At 40.0% G+C, this 18,460-nt stretch overlaps 1 protein-coding gene across 4 annotated transcripts in view; it reads right to left on the bottom strand.

Moving 5' to 3' along the window:
• Positions 1-4,595: 4,595 nt before the first annotated feature.
• RRAGD (Ras related GTP binding D) overlaps positions 4,596-18,460 on the bottom strand; it is a 36,910-nt gene continuing 23,045 nt past the window's right edge. For all 4 annotated transcript variants that reach the window (XM_081528550.1, XM_081528548.1, XM_081528549.1 and 1 more), the window contains 5 exons: positions 17,519-17,718; positions 16,489-16,603; positions 15,660-15,802; positions 11,764-11,912; positions 4,596-7,606 (listed from right to left, as the gene is read on the bottom strand). In XM_081528550.1, coding sequence (XP_081384676.1) covers positions 7,455-7,606; positions 11,764-11,912; positions 15,660-15,802; positions 16,489-16,603; positions 17,519-17,718 — 759 coding nt within the window. In that variant the 3' untranslated portion in view covers positions 4,596-7,454. The remainder of the gene's footprint in view (positions 7,607-11,763; positions 11,913-15,659; positions 15,803-16,488; positions 16,604-17,518; positions 17,719-18,460) is intronic.

Genomic DNA, 18,460 nt, shown 5'->3' with positions numbered 1-18,460 from the left:
CCAAACTCCATCTCAGCTTTAACTGTAAATAATTTATTGAAACTAAAAACCATAATATTCTATAAAGACTGCTGAGGGTGCAGGTTCAATTCCTGGTTGGGGAGCTAAGATCTCACAAGCCACACAGTGCGGCCAAATAAATAATAAAAAGCTCTGTTTTAGCCTTATTTCCTACATCAGCGTTGCCTCACATCTTTCACTGTAACTCATATCAACATATTAGGAGGATATAAACATCACCTTGGCCAGCACTCACAGTTCCTGGTACAAACAGATTGAAAAGCTCTGTATTATAAATGTCTTATTAAAATAAAAGTTTTGTTTTAATAAATAAAAAAAGAAAATTTTATTAAAGTAAAAAATTAAAGTTTATCTATAAGATAAACTTTTTATTAAATCTAATTTGGAAATCATATTGACTTTGCATGTGGATTAAGTTAGAAAAGTCTGAACATTAAAGTAACACAACACATTTTTAAGATAATGTACCTCTTTTCTCAATTACAAGGGACAGCACTACTTCAGTAAACATTTTTACTTTCACATTCTATTTCTTATATTTACTGGGTTGGCTAGTTTGTTCAGGAACCTGAACGAAGTTTTTGGCCAACATAATAGTTACATTAGATTGATGATATATTATGTTAATAATATATTAAATATCGCTATTGGTCTGCTCTTAGAAGAACAAACTCAACTTCTCAGATGCTGGTTATGGCCCTCCATGGTCTTTGCTGGAGAATGTAAGATTCGATACAACTGTGGTTGCAAATACTGACATCTGCAGGGCCTAAAACTGGTTTATTTTATATTATTTTTAGATATCAAAATCCTTGCATTGTGTCTGTCTTTGAGCTATTTTACTAAGCACAAGGTCTGGCATATAATAGATATCCTATCAATAATTGTTGAATGAAAGAAAATTATATCTCAGAAAATGACTGATAAAGGAATGAGCCACCAGAGCAGCTCTGTTGAAGGAGAAGGAACCAAGGCTGGAGAAGGGGTCTTGGACTGAGCAGACAGGGTCTTGCAAATGTCGTTGAGGAGTTTGACTGCTGTTTGTAGTAGAAACCTACAAAGGGTGTTAATAAGCAAGCGGTGATGTGGTCAGAAGTGTGGTTAGAAGGTCAGTCCAGGTCTGGTGTGGAGAATGGAATGGATGGATGGCTGAGGCAGAGGGACACTGGGAGAGGGCACTGAGATTCAAATATGAGGAGAAGGTGGTCTCGACCAGGATAGTGGAGGGGAGATGGAGAGAAGAGATTCAGGAGACCTTTGTAAGGCTGAGCTGCAGGGACTGGGGGATTGCCTGGAGGTGAGCAAGAGGCAAGAGTCAAGAATGAGGTTCAAGCAGTGTGCTCGGTGGTCCCTCAGATTTCTCTTCAATAATATTTGGACAGAACAGACCCAGGGATGCCCTTTGCTCCAGCCTCCCACCAGCCTCCAACCTCTTTTCCAGTCGCAACCTTCGGAATCAGCCATTCAGTTACCCTGGGCCTCCAGGGCCTGCCAGCACCATTTTCTGAGCTTAGTTCTTTATTACCAATTAGCCCTGAGCTCCCAGATTCATCAGAGTTGTTATATCAAGATGGAGGCCACTATCAGCCTCCTGGTCAACATGCCTTTGTGGGCCTCCCACACCTCCCTTTCTCTGGGCTTCTATTTTGAATGGCGACGATGAGGCTCTGGTGGGCAAGGGTCATTTTGCCACAAACTGTTCAAGAAGAGGCACCAAGTATCTCTTAAAAGGCAAAACAGGTACAATAGCTGGACTCCCTTCCAGGAGGTGCAAGCCTCCCCAGGATGAGGGCGGGTAAAACCCAGGAGCCTAGATAGCTGCCATTCTCATGGAAAAGAAACTGCCCCAAGTCCTTTTGGGTCTGCATGCCCTGGGTTCTGCCCTCATTTCTGGATGAGCAGGTGAAACTCATCAAGAAGATGGCAACCATGTGACTGACCTCCCCGGACTGGGAGGTCCCAAGGCTGGGCTGGTGAGCATCTCTTGGAAAGACTCACCCTCCAAGCAGAACTAGGAGCCTCCAGAGTCCATCTGCCTTTGAGGAGGCCCTCTGGTGTTAGGGGTTCTTCCTGCAGCCATTTGGCAGCTTTCTAAGCACCCTGGAGCAATCTCACAAGCCTCAGACCAAACGGAAACAATAAAGCTTTTTGTGGGACAAAAAAAAGAGATCCAAGTTTCTGGCAGGGACTCTAGGGAGGAGGATGGTCACATCTTCACAGGGAGACAAGCTTTAGTAAACAAAGAAGCCAGTTCATTTTGGACATGTTAGATTTGAGGTTCCTCTTATAGAAGAGTCCAACAAAGGTTATGTTAGTGGCAATTTTAAATATAGGTCTGAAGGATTAGGGTTGAAATGTATCTTAGAATTTTCATCCAGATCAGTGTTTTAAGTTATTATAACATATACTACAAAATCAAGGTAAAGATTGAATACAACTCAGAGCAAAGGCTTATTCTCTCTTGATTTTCTTAGAGCTTGATATACTATTGCTTCTTTAAAAATCAAAAGGCTTGCAGATTCCCTGGCGGTCCAGTGGTTTGACTTAGTGCTTTTATTAACGTGGCCCAGGTTCAATCTCTGGTCAAGGATCCCACAAGCCTTGCACACAGCTTCCCCCCACCAAAAAAAGAAAAAAAAAATCGAATGGCTATTAAAAGGATTTACATTTTCTGATATTTAAATGTTATTAATATTATTTTTGGCAATAGAATTATTTAATGGATTAGAAAGAAAAAAAGCATCAAGTGAAGCACACTAGACTGTACCTATTGATTCTTGTGTATATAAATGCCTCAGTATGTCAGTCTTCATAAGCCCCTGCAGCAGAAACCCTGAACTTCCAAGTCCCTCTCTTTCTATTCATGAAATGAGGGATTTTTTTTTTTTGGCCTCTTGGCATGTGTGTTAGTCGCTCAGTTGTGCCGGACTCTTTGCGACCCCATGAACTGCAGCCCACCAGGCTCCTTGGTCCATGAGATTTTCCAGGAAAGGATACTGGAGTGGGTTGCCATTTCCTTCTCCAGGGGATCTTCCCAACCCAGGGATCGAACCCGACTGAGCTACAAGGGAAGCCCTTAATTCCCCGACAAGTGATGGAACCTCTGCCCACTGCACCGGAAGCAGAGAGTCATAACCACTCGACCATAAGGGAATTCCCCAAATGAGGGCATTCTAAGGGACATTTGGTGAGGTACTCAGAGCAGTAGTTGACAGAGTGGATTTCTAGGTCAGACTCCAGGCCTCATGCCTTACTAGTATTATCTTAACCAAGTCATTTCATCTCTTTGGCCCCAGTTGCCTCAGCTGTAAAATAGGATAACAGTACCCACTTCTTGGGTTTATGAGGGTAATTATGTAAAAGCACTTAAGAGCAGTGCACTCAGTATCAGTATTTCATAATGTTGTTAAGGACAACACTTTCTTTCCCCTATATTCAATATCACCACTGATTAAAAATCTTGGAAGTAGTTATTTCAGATTAGATTTTCCAATCAGAAACAGGATTTCATATATAACATCTTATGCTAGCCCATTCGGAGAACTCTGAGTGGACCTGTAAAGTCATTATACAGTGGAATCTTACTAACAATCAAAAGGAGGACTGTTAGGGAAAGAATTTTTAGATGGCTGGGGATTAGGGGCAGAGCAACAAGAATCAAAATCTTAAGTTTACTGAAGTAAGTTCTATAGCAAAACAAGCACGTCCCCATCAAAAGTATGGAGAGATGAAAGTGAAGTCTCTCAGTCATGTCTGGCTCTTTGCGACCCCATGGACTGGAGCCTAGCAGTCTCCTCTGTCCATGGAATTTTGCAGGCAAGAGTACTGGAGTGGGTTGCCATTTCCTTCTCCAGGGTATCTTCCCGATCCAGGGATCGAACCTATACCTAAGTCTCCCACATTGCAGGCAGACACTTTACCATCTGAGCCACCTGGGCAGCCCCATGGAGAGATGAGTTTTAAAAAAATGTAAATCCAACTTAAATAGAGAAATTTATCATTTCCCTAATATGAGAGCTGGTTATAGGACAAACACATTTATCTAAAGAAACCAACAGGTCTGATGAAGCAGTGATATGCATGCACAGTATATACAACCTCACAAACATGAAAGACCATGCTTCCTTTTCAGGAAAGAGACCATTCTGATCCCAGAAAGATTAGTTATGAATATGCCTGAAATAAAATGAGAGCCTTACCAAATCATGAGCACGTGACACATGCTTTTAAACTGGCAGCTAATATTCTTGAAAGCAATGGTTTAACAATGGTTATAAATAACATACTGCTCAAATAAAACATAATACTGAATATTATTGAGGTTGTTTAGTCACTAAGTCATGTCCGACTCTTTTGCAATGCTATGGACTGTAGCCAGCCAGGCTCCTCTGTCCATGGGATTTCCCAGGAAAGAATACCAGAGTGGGTTGCCATTTCCTTCTCCAGGGGATCTTCCCGACCCAAGGATCACACCCGAGTCTCCTGGGTTGGCAGGCAAATTCTTTACCACTGAGCCACCAGGGAAGCCCGATGAATATTATACTTGATTACAAATTACATCCAGTCTGCATGAATTGAATGCATACCATACTTTAATAATCAAGACAGTTCAGCTGTTTTTCTTGAATATATTTCAAACAGAGTTTGCATATAACCCGTACATAACAATATTGCTGTGTTTTTATTCATTTTATATTTAAGGGTCCAAAATATATTATATTCACAAAATAGTACTGTCTGTGAATGTCAACCAGTTTTTAATGTCTATTCCATCAGAAATATGCCACTCTGAAAAAAAAAAAGGAATATGCCACTCTGGCCATATACACTAATCTATATTACTGAAACTAAACAAAGATGATAATTCAGAGTCTCACCCCCACATATAAGTTCTAATTGCCCTGAAAACCTCTAGGTCAAGTTCTCAACCTTTGAAAATGAGCAGAAATATTCCAGAGCAGTCACCATAGCCATGTATTTGAGCTTCATATTTACACATTATTTTGTATACTTATATGTATTTGTAGCGGTGTATTTGAGACGTGAAAGTGACCACACACAAGAAAGCTAAGTCCCATATCAAAAACAAAGTGAAAAAGGAATTGAAGAGATTTTGTGATTCCAATAGCACAGACTTCAGAAACTAAATGTTTAGATGTAACTCCTACATTTTCTTGAACTAAGAGGTCATCGCTATGCTGACAGCTTTGAGGCAGTAGTCTATATATCAGTGTCATTAATCAAAGAGTGCACTTACTACCATGAACTTGGGTCTGATGCCACAGCATTAACTTTGCCTTTCCCCCAAAGAATCATTTGCTCTTGAAGTAGTAGGCATTTAAGGCACATTTTAACAAAACCCATCATATACCCAGCTTAAAAATGGAAGCTCCACCTAGTTACAATAATATACACCTAAGTAACATGCAATTTACCAGTTAGGCAAATGTCTCTATCTTGAGGATAAAGTTGTTTTAGAAAAGTGATTCTGTATTTGCGTATTCAGAAAGAAACACTGTGTAAAAAATATTTAAGAATTAGATTTCTAAGACTAGCCTCCAGGTACCATGTTGGCAAAGGTCCAACAGGTTATAGGTTTGGAAATTAGGAAAAAGACTTCCCTGGAGCCCTGGGTTCCTACACAGTGCTTCTGAGCAGGAATCATGAGGAAAGGAGTTAGGGCACCTTCATGATTTTTAGAAATTTCCTTCCAAAATGCACAGATCCTTGGGAGGGCTCAAACCTTAAATCAGCTACCACCTTAAATTGCAGTTTCCAGCCTCAAAGGAACAGGACTTGGGGAAGAATGGACAAGGAGAGGATAGAAAGAAGCCACAGATAGTACCAAGGAAAAGTTGCTTTAGGAACTATCCATTTTTGCTAGGATCAGCATTGCTATCCCTACGATGCTCTGCTAAAAATATATACATATGAATATTTTCTAATACCTGCCAACATGCTTTAGGGCACTGAGCCTTGGGATAGACCTAGAATTATCTACTTGGAATAGTTTGGGATGGGGGTAGATTTAGAATCTCTTCACTTGCTGCTGGTCTAAAGTAAACATAAGAGAAGAATTTCATAGAAACAGACACATAGCTAACTATAATGCTTCCTGTGGTCATCCTTGTCCACTGCCCTTTAGCAGTTTTCAGGATGGCTTTTTTAGCCACGCAGAGCATGTTGCTGGCGAGCTGAGCCCTAGTTCAATCGTAAGGTGGGGACAAGCAGAGTCCATGAGGCACACTGTCACAGCTGAGGAGACTCAGAGGTGACAAACGTGCCCACCAGGATTCAGTTCTGTGGCAGAGAACTGAAATATTGCCTGTGGTCATGGAGCAATGTTAAAAAAGAAAAGAAAAGAAAAGAAACTGGTCCTAAATAAACATTTGCAGTCTTGCATGGCAAGAGGCCCATTCCACAGAGGCGAAAAATTGTATAGGACTATATAGGATATATTTTTAAATCTGCAATTGCCAGTCACCTCCATTTGGGAAACCATGTAGCTTCTGATATTACTTTAGCTTGGGTGGCAGGTACAGAAAAGCCTTCAGAAACCCTGCAATTCAGTGGCATTCCAATTTCTCTCCAGTGATCGGCACCATTTTGGAAATATGGTCCCAAGGGACAACAATAACACAGCAGAAATAAATAACCTCTTTGTATAAAATGATTTTAGAGATGTCTGTTGAGGTAAAGAGTTTTATAAAAACTGTCAGGTAGGGAAGCACTCTCACAGCTATAGAAATGTTTAGATAAGTTTGGTGCTAATATTATTCTATAAAACTTCTATTTATATCCGTTATAAACAGGGGACAGGTCTTATTGCTCCTGGAGCTTGCCGCCCCAATCTGTTCCTCCATGGAAAAATGATTTTTCTCAATAATTGGCAGCAAAGATTCCCATGCTTTAAAAAGTCATTGCTAATGCATCACTTTTTGATTAATTTCCGTTTGCCCCATAGATACGGACTCAGTATGCATGTCCTAGACACCAAGGACAGAACAAAGCTTAGAAAAGTTGTTTTATCAAAGTTTAGTTCCATGAGAAAAAGAAAACATGAAAAAGTGCAAAATATATACAGTTCCTGGCAGTACGCACACAGGATTTTTTCTCGACTACAGACCATAAAAGTTTACATTTGTGTACTGAAGTTACAGTAGATTTCACTTCATTGTTAATACACAAGTTTTTGCTTCAAAGTGCTTACTTTATTTAAAAAAGAGAAGATTAAAAGAAAAGGTGGCAGGATTTTTTTTTTTTAACAACAAACGTATGTCCTATGTCCCAATCTCCTTCTTCCTCTTCCTTGAGTTTTTTACAACAAACGTATGTCTTGTGTCCCAACCTCCTTCCTCCTCTTCCTTTAGTGCAACACAGAGCAGCAGCTTCATTGAAACGTCTGATTTCAAAAGATGTTCCTGAAACCTCACCTACAGCAGTACCCTAGGTGTCCCGTTGGGGGTGGCTCCTTTTTTCTTCTGCAGCCGATTCTGAACCTTTCGCGATTTCACTACTTTCATTCTCACCTCAAAAACTTCATGGATGGCCTTCCGGAAGCAATGAAAATTATAGTCAATCAGCCCTGGAGAAGAAAACAAAAATATTTCTAAGTGCCACCTAGAAGTCTTTTCAAGTCAGCCGTAGTGAGGAAATGCCAGTAGGGGGCGGTAGAGGAGAAAACATAAGGTCCATAGACTTCCTAGAAGGTTTGCAGCTGAGCTTCAGGAATTGCAGGCAAAGTCTTGTGAATATATATTTTTACAAAGGAAAGGTTCCAGAGTATATACCACATTTTCAAAAGTGTTTATGACCCCAAAGTTTTGAAGAACCAACTGAACTGCCCTTTTAAAAAATCTTTCAGGATTAAAAATTGTAAGAACAATTAAAATATACCTTCAGTGAAATATTTATTAGTATCTTTTCCCCAAAAGGCATTACTAAATCGACTGTGAATGGAGGCAGACCTTGACTTGGAGGTTAGCTTACATCTCCAGGTCACAGTACCCATCAATCAATATTTACTGAAAAGATATTCAGGAAATATTTAAGCTACTGTCATAAGCCCTAGGGAAAACAAAGTCCCTGATTTCAGAGGGGTTATCATCACTTCAGGTCAACTCTGAGCTAAGAAATTCAACAATCAATGACACTCTCAGTGTTTCAATATTAAGTAAATTTTAAACAGTGAATAGTAAGGGAGAATTTTCTTGCATTTTCAGAAATTAATGATACAAAAATAGAATAAAATATAATCCAAGTCCTGAGCACATTTCAGATCATCAGCACTAATATGTAAAAGTATTGAGAGCAGTATTATGTATATACCAGTTTGGATAAGGCAGTGGGTTCCCTTTACTACCTTTGAAAGTGGAAGTGATAGTCGCTCAGTTGTGTCTAACTCTTTGTGACCCATGGACTGAAGCCTGCTAGGTTCCTCTGTCCATGGGATTCTCCAGGCAAGAATACTGGAGTGGGTTGCCATTCCCCTTGTCCAGGGGTCTTCCTGACCCAGGGATCAGGAAGTTTAAAGTTTACTACCTTTAAACTTATTAAAATAACTAGCCCCCAGAATATTTCCATCCACTCAAGTGATGCTTCCAGAGCCCCAACCCGCCCCCCCACCAAATAAATAAATAAATAAATAAATAAATAAAAATGGGATAGGGATTCCAGCCAAGGCAAGGAATGCTTCAAAGCAGTCATATAACTAAACACAAGTGTACTGTAAGAAACATCATCTCAACTTCCAGGAGCAGGAAACCCTCTGAGTGGCACCCTCTGCTGCTTCTGCAGTGACAGTGACCACAGTGCAACAAAACTAAGAGACCATTTCCTCAGGAAAAGACCGGTGAGAAAGAGCAGGAAAGAAATAAGAAATAAGTAAGCCCATGTATGGGCATTTCTTCTCTGCTGGTGGCTTTCTTTGGCGCACAGACAGGTACGAGCTGCTGCTGCTGAGTCGCTTCAGTCGTGTCCGATTCTGCGCGACCCCATAGATGGCAGCCCACCAGGCTCCCCTGTCTACAGGATTCTCTAGGCAAGAATACTGGAGTAGGTAGCCATTTCCTTCTCCAGAAAGGTACTAGGGCTATGGGAATAAAAGCCTCTGAGGGTAACCCTCATGATGGGGTATGAGAGCTGGTGGACAAAGTTGCCGTCTCGCATATCCAATGGGGGTGATTCTAAGTTTTTTGCACACATAGCTTCTCCAAGATTCCCTCAGCAGAAGTGAGCATAAGGGAACTCCCTGGTGCACCAGTGGTTATGATCCTGCATGCCTCACAGTGTAGCCAAAGAAACAAAAGAAAAAATTTTAAAATAATAAAAAGCATTTAAAGAGTATTTTTAAAAATAAGTGAGGATAAAGTTGCCACTGAAGATAGTTTTTCTACCTCCCTTCTCTATTTCCCCACTTCCTCACTTTTATTTCTTGGAACCATCTTCCAAATAAAACATGAACTTCAAAAAAAGAAAGAAACATGGACCAAAGACATGATTTTATTTAGTGAGAGTTTGAGTAAGATATGTGAAAGCCACCTCAAAACTCGACCTATGTGTGCAACTAACTGTAGGCAGAAAGCTTAGCTAAAGGGCTTTGGCTCAATGAGAACTCAACTCTAGGAAATTTCAGAGACAGACTACTGATGATTCCTGCCACATGTCAACTTATTCATCTGTGTCCTTTTAAAACATAACAGTAATCTTGCTGCATTTGGAGTTTTACAAGTGAAAATTCACAACTGAAGTTTTTAAAGGAAGTGTATACAAAGAGTTTGCTGTTTATTTCACTCGTTCATAAAAGGCAGTTGAAAAATATAGGAACAGAGACAGAACAGGACAAGCACCATCTTCAGCACCATACAAAGTTAAGGGATGGTCCCATATCCTTCTATTGGTTCAGTGATTTTCAGTCATAGCTGCACATTAAAAGCATCCTGGAAATTTTTATAAAATGAATGAACCCCAGGCTCTGCTCCCAGAAACTCTGTTCTAGTTGTTCGGTGGTGGGCCCTGATGGCTATATTTTTTAACCACCTCCCTTTCCAAGAATCCCACTTCTTTCCATCCTCCCCTTTCTGCCAAAGCAGTCAAAGATGATCCGAGAAAATGCAGACAGAAACCAACGTGCTGCTGCTGCTAAGTCGCTTCAGTCGTGTCCGACTCTGTGCGACCCCATAGATGGCAGCCCACCAGGCTCCCCCATCCCTGGGATTCTCCAAGCAAGAACAACATGGGGACAAGTCAATCAACAAGTGTCAATTATCAGCAACACTAACAGGACTCACTACTGAGATTAAGGCAGCAAGAACCAAGCGAACCACTTCCTGCATATGTAAAGCATCAAGCTCTTTATAAGTTAGGGTGATTGATTCAGTGCATTTGCCTGGGACTTTTCAAGTTTCAGCCCTGAAGGTCCCTTTTCTCAGGAACCCCCCTCCCTGTCACAGGCAAATGGAGATGGTTAGTCACTCTAAAAAGCAAACAAGTTTAATGTGATGTGAGTGAGAAACTTACCAATAATTATTTCCTTTTTGTTCATTATTTCTAAATTTTCTAAATGAATCTACTACTTTTTAACAGAAAAGTAATAAAAATCTTAATTTTGCTTTTATGTTCCAAAGAATTAAGAAAATTTTCAGGGTACAAATAAGTGAAAACAAAAGGATAAAAAACTATATAGACAAAATGGCACCAGTTTTGTTGGAAGAAAGGAAGGAAAGAGGGAATAACAGAAGAAAAGGTGACAGCAAGGGAAAAAAGCAGAAAGAAAACTCCAGAAATTTAACATAGGGTTCAGCTCTAAGATGGTGAAATTCAGTGATTTTATTTTGCTCTGTATACTTTAAGTTTTCAAAGCATTTTTAAATAATGAATATGTATTGCTTATAAGAAAAAAAGACTATTTCAGAAAATGTTCCTATTGCTACTTTGTTGGGAATTTAGGGTAATGGTTTAGTCACCAAGTTATGTCTGACTCTTGCAACCCCATGTACTGCAGCCTGACAGGCTCCTCTGTCCATGGAATTCTCCAGGCAAGAATACTGGAGTGGGTTGCCATTTCCTTCTCCATTTAGGGTAAATCATCTCCTAATTACTAGCAAAAATCCTTAACTACATCAGTAAGCTGATATTTCCCAGTTTAGATGGGGGGCAGGGAATATGAGTATCTTTAAGAGGTTAATTGCTTTTATTTCAAAATAAAATTCAATTTGGTCCTAAAAAATATTTGGTGATGTTATTAATTATACTAATATCTTCCCTTTTTTGGATTCACGATGCCATCCCTGTGTTTTAGGACTAAAGAATGGACAAGGGCTGAACAGAAGTATAAAAAAGTCTAGCTTTAAGATTGTATGAGTTTCATCCTTTACATGGGGAGGACAAGTGGTCACAACATCCCTAAAATCTTCTAGAGGTGTGGACAAAGAGGGAGGCCTTGGCCCTTTCTGGGGTAAGGGACTCTACAGCCAGGCAATAACACCCCAGCTGGCTTCGCTCCCCTCCCTGGGAAGGGGGTCTGGTTCCACTATCACCTCACCGCAGCAGCATCACTAGAGGGCAGGCTGGTTCACGGATCCCAAAACCTCACTGATGGGGGGAGGAGCCAAGGGGAGCCTGTGACTGAAGTCTGCAAGCCTCCAGAGGCACGGCTGCTGTCCACCCACATTCAACAAGCAGGAAAGGCAGTATTCGTCTGAATGGAAATGCTTCATTCAAATCACACACACAAAAAATTACCTTTTCTTTCAAAGCTTTCCTCTCTGACAAAGCACACAAGAGCCAGGAACTTTGTCACCTCTTTTAAATAAAGAACTGTTGTATTATTCAGCTTTATAATGGCTGTTGATTCCTTGTCATAGGGGGTTCCTGCTCCATCTTCTTTGAGGCTAAATGGGAACAGAAACCAAAACATATTTGACCATTAAGAACTACAATTTGTAACCCAGCAACAAGACCGGATTATCACAAAGAATGACGATCATAACGATAGGGAGTTTACACTTACAGTGCCCTTCAGCTAAATATCTCAGTAACACCCAATCACAAGAATGTACACAGTATATGATGGTCAATTTCCTACTGACACATTAAGTAGCTGAACTCTCCATGCACCTGAAGGACACAAAGTGACAGATGGAGTTAGTGCTTCTCCTCTCTGTGGCCCAAAGGGCTTCCTGTTTTCTCGTGACAGAATAACCAGGCTGTCCAAAGCACAGCCTGATTAAAGACCAAGAAGGGGTGAAGAATTTTTCCAAAATAAAGCAGCCTGAAGAGGCAGCCAAATGCTGGGCTAGATCCCTAATCTGGGGGAAAAAACTGCAATAAAAGAATTGGGACCACTGATAAAATTTAACAAAGGACTCTATATTAGATAATAGAGTCATGAAGCCATTTAAAATAGGCTTAATTTGATATTAAACTGTGGTCCTGTAAGAAAATGTCCTTGTTATTAAGAGACAGACGCTCAAGTATTAACAGCTAGGGTCAAAGGATCATGATCTGCAACTTACTCCCATATGGATCACAAAAACAAATGTGTACGTACAATCATCCCTACAGAGCAGGCTTAGGGCCTGGGCTTGGTTCCAAGACTCCCCCCCAGTAGATATGAAAATCCAAAGATGCTCAAGTTCCTTATGTAAAATGTATCTGCATATAACCTATGCACGTGCATGCTAAGTTGTGTCATTCATCCATGCTAAGTCGCGTCATTCATGTCCAACTCTTTGCAACCCTATGGACTGTAGCCCAGCAGGCTCCTCTGTCCAAGGGAGTCTCCAGGCAAGAAAACTGGAGTGGGCTACCATGCCCTCCTCCAGAGGATCTTCCTGACCCAGGGATCGAACCTGTGTCTCTTGTGTCTAACTGCACTGGCAGACGGGTTCTTTACTTGTAGTGCCGCCCAGAGAGCTCCAACCTATACACATCCTCCCATTTTGTTACTTTCCTTTCAGGATGCGGGATCTTGGTTTCCCGACAAGGAATCGAACCCATGCTCTGTGCCCTGAAAGCCCAGAGTCTTAACTGCTGGACCATCAAGGAAGTCCCATTCCTCCTTCCCACCATATACTTTTAATAATCTCTAGATGACATATAATGCCTAATACAATGCAAATATTATGGAAATAGTTGTCAGCGTGCAGCCAATTCAAGTTTTGCTTTTTGGAACTTTCTGGAATATTTTTCTAAATATTTTTAATCCACTGGTTGATTGAATCTGTCAATGTGGAACTCACATGGAGGGCCAACTGTATTAGAAAAAGAAAGAGCAAATATGGCTCATTAATAAAAACTGGTGAATCCCAGAGAAGGGTATATTGGAGTTCACTGTATTATTCTTGCATATTTTCTATAGATTTGAAATTTTTTCAAAATAAAAAGGTAAATAAATATTTAAGAAAAGGTGTGGCCTGCAAACACAAATTACTTGGGTTTGAATCCCAGCTCTCTTATTTTACTGTATAAATTTAGGCAAATTGAGTCACTTCTTTGAGCCTCGATTTCATCATTGTATATTAGCAGTGATTGCTTCAAAGTTTGCTAATGCAATGAAATAACATATACACAACATTAAGCATAGTGCTAAGAGCATATAAAATGTACAATGAATGTTAACTGCTATTATCATTATTGATATCACCTTTGTGATCAAAACTGGGCCCTTTGAAGACACTGATATACCCAGTTATGTATCTTTTGTTTATAGACAAAGGAGGATGTCATATACCTTTTCCTTATCTGAAACTGTGTGTTTTCAGAATCCCACCTGAGATTCCTGAACAGACCAGATCACCTGCTTCCAGGGTCTCCAATTTACAAGGCTGACTGCTTCCTGGGCTGTAGCATGCACCCTCAGCCACTCTCTGCAGGTCACCTGGGCTGGCTTGTGGCTACTCTAGCAAACAGTCTCAGGAAACCCCAGAACATATGCCCTATTTGTGACCCAGACCCATACTGGTTCTTACTGAACAGGGCAGGTTCCCAGGCATACTGCATTCCACCACAGGAAAACAATCTGCCAGCAAAGCCCTGCTCCCTCCTTCACCCAGCCCCTTCCTCCCAGTGTGTGAGCTGGATAAAAGTAACTCTGATTAACACTGTTTCCATGAACAACTTACCATTTATGTCTAATTACCATATGGCAAAATAATGATTATGCATATCATTATGTGCCAGATTAATTGTGCTGTTCATTGTTATTTGATTACGACAGTAATCTAAACTATAATCAGGATACATTCATCCTCCATGACTATTTCAAGGTCATCCACTTAACAGTTTAAAAACAAGAGAAGATTACAAGGCAGCAGTCTTAGGAAATAAGGTCTATTTCTAAAGCCAGATGGCAGTGTTTAATAATAATAATAATAATAATAATAATGAATTCCCTGGTGGTCCAGTGGTTAGGACTCCACGCTTCCACTGCAAGGGGCCCAGGTTCAATTCCTGGTCAGGCAATTAAGATCCTGCAACCCATGAGGCTTGGCCAAATAAATAAACTTTGAAAAAAAAAAGTTTTAAATAAATTAATTTTAAAAAATAATAATGGCAGATACATTTATCCAGGGTCCACCAGGGAAGACCTAATGATATTTCACCCTCACTACATTCCTGAGAGGTATGGATCAGTTTCCCTGTTTCATAAGGGAAGGGACTGTGGGTGGGCATGTGTGTGTAACAGTTAACAGAAAGAGTCTGAACCGAATGGAAGGAAACAGTGGTGAGACCAAGGCTCCCTAGAAGCTGGCAGAGAAGGTTGCATAAAGCAGATCATAGCCAGCGAGTAAAGAAAAAGATGAAGAAAAGCTTTACCCCATCAATGACTGTGAGATGATATTGTGAGATCCCATATTAACAGGCAGCAACAACCTAATACCTTAATAAGACAGTTCACACTCACGCACTCTGTACAAAATCCTGAATTCAGCAAATTTACTATTATGGGGAATTATTTCTGTGTCCAGTAACAAAATCAATTTTCTTCATTCCTTATTTTATATTCTTTTATATGTACAAGAAATTCAGTTTTCTAAGAAGGTAAGACCATAATATTAAGCAGGTAATGTTGTTTGCTTAGTTTTATAGTTCTCTGCTACCCACAGCAAAAGACAATCAAAAGTATACTGGAAAAAAAAATCCAGCCATTATTTCCTATTATAAAGAAGGTAACAGAACTATCGTTAATGTGAGATATTTATGTAGAAACCCAAAGATCCTAATACTTTCCCTCAAGTATACACGACATTATGATACGTGACAGATTTTTCAATAGACGAACTAGGAATCAGACAAGTTCAAATACTAATTTCATTCCTTAATGATAGTGTGAGCTGGGGTTAGAAACTTCACCACTCTGAACCTCAGTTTTCCTATCTGTAAAATGGGAATAGTAATTTCCCACCTCATGGAATAGTGAAGAATTCAATGGTATAATGTAGGCAATGAAATTATCAGCATAATGCCTAGGCATTTATTCAATTTTTTGTTATTATTATCACATACTAAATGGTGTATTTATAGATCTGAATCATTTCAAACAAAAGTATTAAGATCAAATAAGTAAATTCAAAATACCTCAAGGGTTACAAAAGAGAAACTTGCTTGACAGTAGCCTTTCAGAATGTTCTACTTACCCATAAATACAAGAAATATCAATGACCACATCGATCATGTCACAGCAGAGCTCGTAGGTTTGCATATCCACAGGGGTACTATCTGTTGCAATATAAATCTTACTGACCACATCAAAGAGAAACGCCTTTTCAATTCCAGAATTCTGAAACAAAAAGGAGATGCTGCCTTAAAGGGATAGCTGGTTTTAGAGCATGACATGGTTACATAAAATGATATGACATCCTCAGTCTCAAATATGAACTAGCAAAAATTTCGGTTGTTTCATTTTATTACAATTTAAACCTCATTATCATGAACATCTTTATAATGGATCTACTTAAGAAATGAAAACTGGAATTATCACACAAATTTTACTAATTTTAAATTAAAAAGTAGATTTTAAAAGTCTAAACAAACAAACTCAAAATTGTGCAGTGAGAATCAATGTGAATACAACTAAAGGTCTGTGGTAATTCTACTTTGAGCTGGTAGTTTTTAGGACTCAGCCAGCCACCATATCATTTATTCACAGTGTTAAACAGATTTTTAAAAATTCAACGTATCTTATAGCCAAAATTAACTTTTATGCCCTCCACCTCTGATAGGACTCTATTAACAATGAATGATTGCCTACAACTTCAATAAACATTCCGACTATACCAGTGAAGCATAGGAACTGTTTTGGGAGTTAACAGACCTAAAACAGTATGTAGGAGCAATCTTCAAATGTAGTATTTCAGAGACCTTGAAGTACTGTCAGACCAAGTAGAAATAAGATCGTTTTCACTTTTGCAACGTTATTCTTAAATTCTGCGAATGACTCTAATGGGATGATATTTATTTACTTACTGAGATAAAGATGTTTAGCAAATTCTCCAGGGTGGGAAGTTGTGGAATCAGTTTCTGAACCACTTTGCTAAAAGCTTCAAATATTGAATGGTCATATATGCTTGTCAGATAAAAGCTGAAAGACAAAACAGTATTTCATCACTTTTTACCTTTGAGGAATAGGCTGTTCAGACTGTCATAACACCAGTATCATGCCTTCTGTATTTACTACAGCTCTTCAGCACACATTCTAGCCCCTTCAGAAGTCAAAACCACCTCAGTAAAAAATGAACATGAGAATTCCCTGGCAGCCTGTGGGTTAGGACTCTGTACTTTCGCTGCCAAGAGCCAGGGTTCAATCCCTGCGTAGGGAGCTAAATTCCCAGAAGCCATTAGTGCGGCCAAAAAAAAGAACATATCTTAACAAGACATTTCTGTCCAGCTCCCTGAAGGCAAGAACTGTGCCTAGTCTCTGCTGACTGGCTGGACCAGAAGGCTTAAAAATGCAGATGCATGTGCCTATATCAGCTTCCTTACATTCTCCAAGAGAATCTGCACTAATCTTCATACACATCTCTCACGTTATAGCAGTTACATTATTGATACTGAAGTATCTAATCTTTTCATTTTTCTAATTTGCTGAATGAATGATGCATACCTACTACCCCACAAAAATTATAGAGAAGTGGCTTTCCTCTGTGAATATTTATTTCTATTCGTTTTTTTTAGAGGATTCCTTATAATTATAGATAGATACTACCTATAATAGTAAACCTCAGCATCGATTAACTTCCTGGATGTAGTGTATGGGTTTTCTCTTCCGTGTTTTTCATATGAGGAAGGCTTAGCTTTGCTCTTTGGTCAAAAAAATTTTTCATAACCCCAACACTTTTCTGAAAGATTGGAGTTAGCACACGCAAAGCTCACTTTTCCCAAATACTATCCTGATGTCTACAGCACAAAACAGGGTACACAGGTCAATGACTGTCTGTGCCAACTACTTGTGGTAACGTTGGGACCCCAATGATCCCTGAGGCATTTCTGTTCTCACCTGAGATGAATTTTTTCTAGCCCAGCATCTGCAAGGTCATCATTTGCCCTCTGGTGAATGTCTCTCTGGGTTTCAATTTTGTGGTCATCTGACAGACCATCCACTTTGTGAATAAACACCTCAAAGTTGATGTCGGTGTTGACCTTGTAGGCCCTGGTCACTGTGAGGTGGAGCCTGGCCAAGGCCTCCATGTAATCGTCCTGGGAACAAAGCACACGCATGTCAGGGAGGCCTCTCTGGGGCTTCTTGCTGAAGCCTTCTGGGCTGCCTCCCACCGTCTCCCGCCTCACCCCATCCCCAGCTTTACTGAGGTATGATTGACAAACACTGCGTGTATTTAAGGGCCAAGACATGTTTTCATACACACATGGTCGATGGCTACTTTGGGGGCACATGGGCAGAGTTGAGTGGTTTTCCTCTGTGGAAACTCCTCAGAGACAGCACAGCCTGCAAAGCCTAAAATAATGACCATCTGACCCTTTTTTAAAAAGTCTGCTGACCGCTGGTCTAGAGTAATTGCCCCAAATAACACAATGCTATTTTTTTCTCCTTCTACAGATGATACCCATACAATAATACAATGAAGGCCTGTGTGTACGCATCTCTCTGTTTAAGAAATCACACAGTGGACACCGAAGCCCCGCGTCTCTCCCCATCCTGCCAGCCGAGCCCATCACTCTACCCCACGTCTCCCAGAGGTTACCAGTATCCTGACTTCTGCCTTTAACATCACTCACCTCTTTATACATTACCATTAAGATATATCTACATATCCTCAAACAACATACAGAATTAATTTACATTATTTAAAAATTTACAGCAATATCAACTTGCCTGTGGATTACAGTTCACCTTATTCGCACCCATTATGTCAGTGAGATTCACCTTTGTTGAAGCACATAACTGATGTATGATTCCTATGAACAGTTCTATAAAATTCCA

This window comes from Giraffa tippelskirchi, chromosome 9 (genome assembly GCF_054371585.1).
Source record: "Giraffa tippelskirchi isolate mGirTip1 chromosome 9, T2T-mGirTip1v1.2.pri, whole genome shotgun sequence".
NCBI lineage: Eukaryota > Metazoa > Chordata > Mammalia > Artiodactyla > Giraffidae > Giraffa > Giraffa tippelskirchi.
Note: the sequence above shows the minus strand (reverse complement) of the source record. Positions and strands in the feature narration are given on the sequence as shown.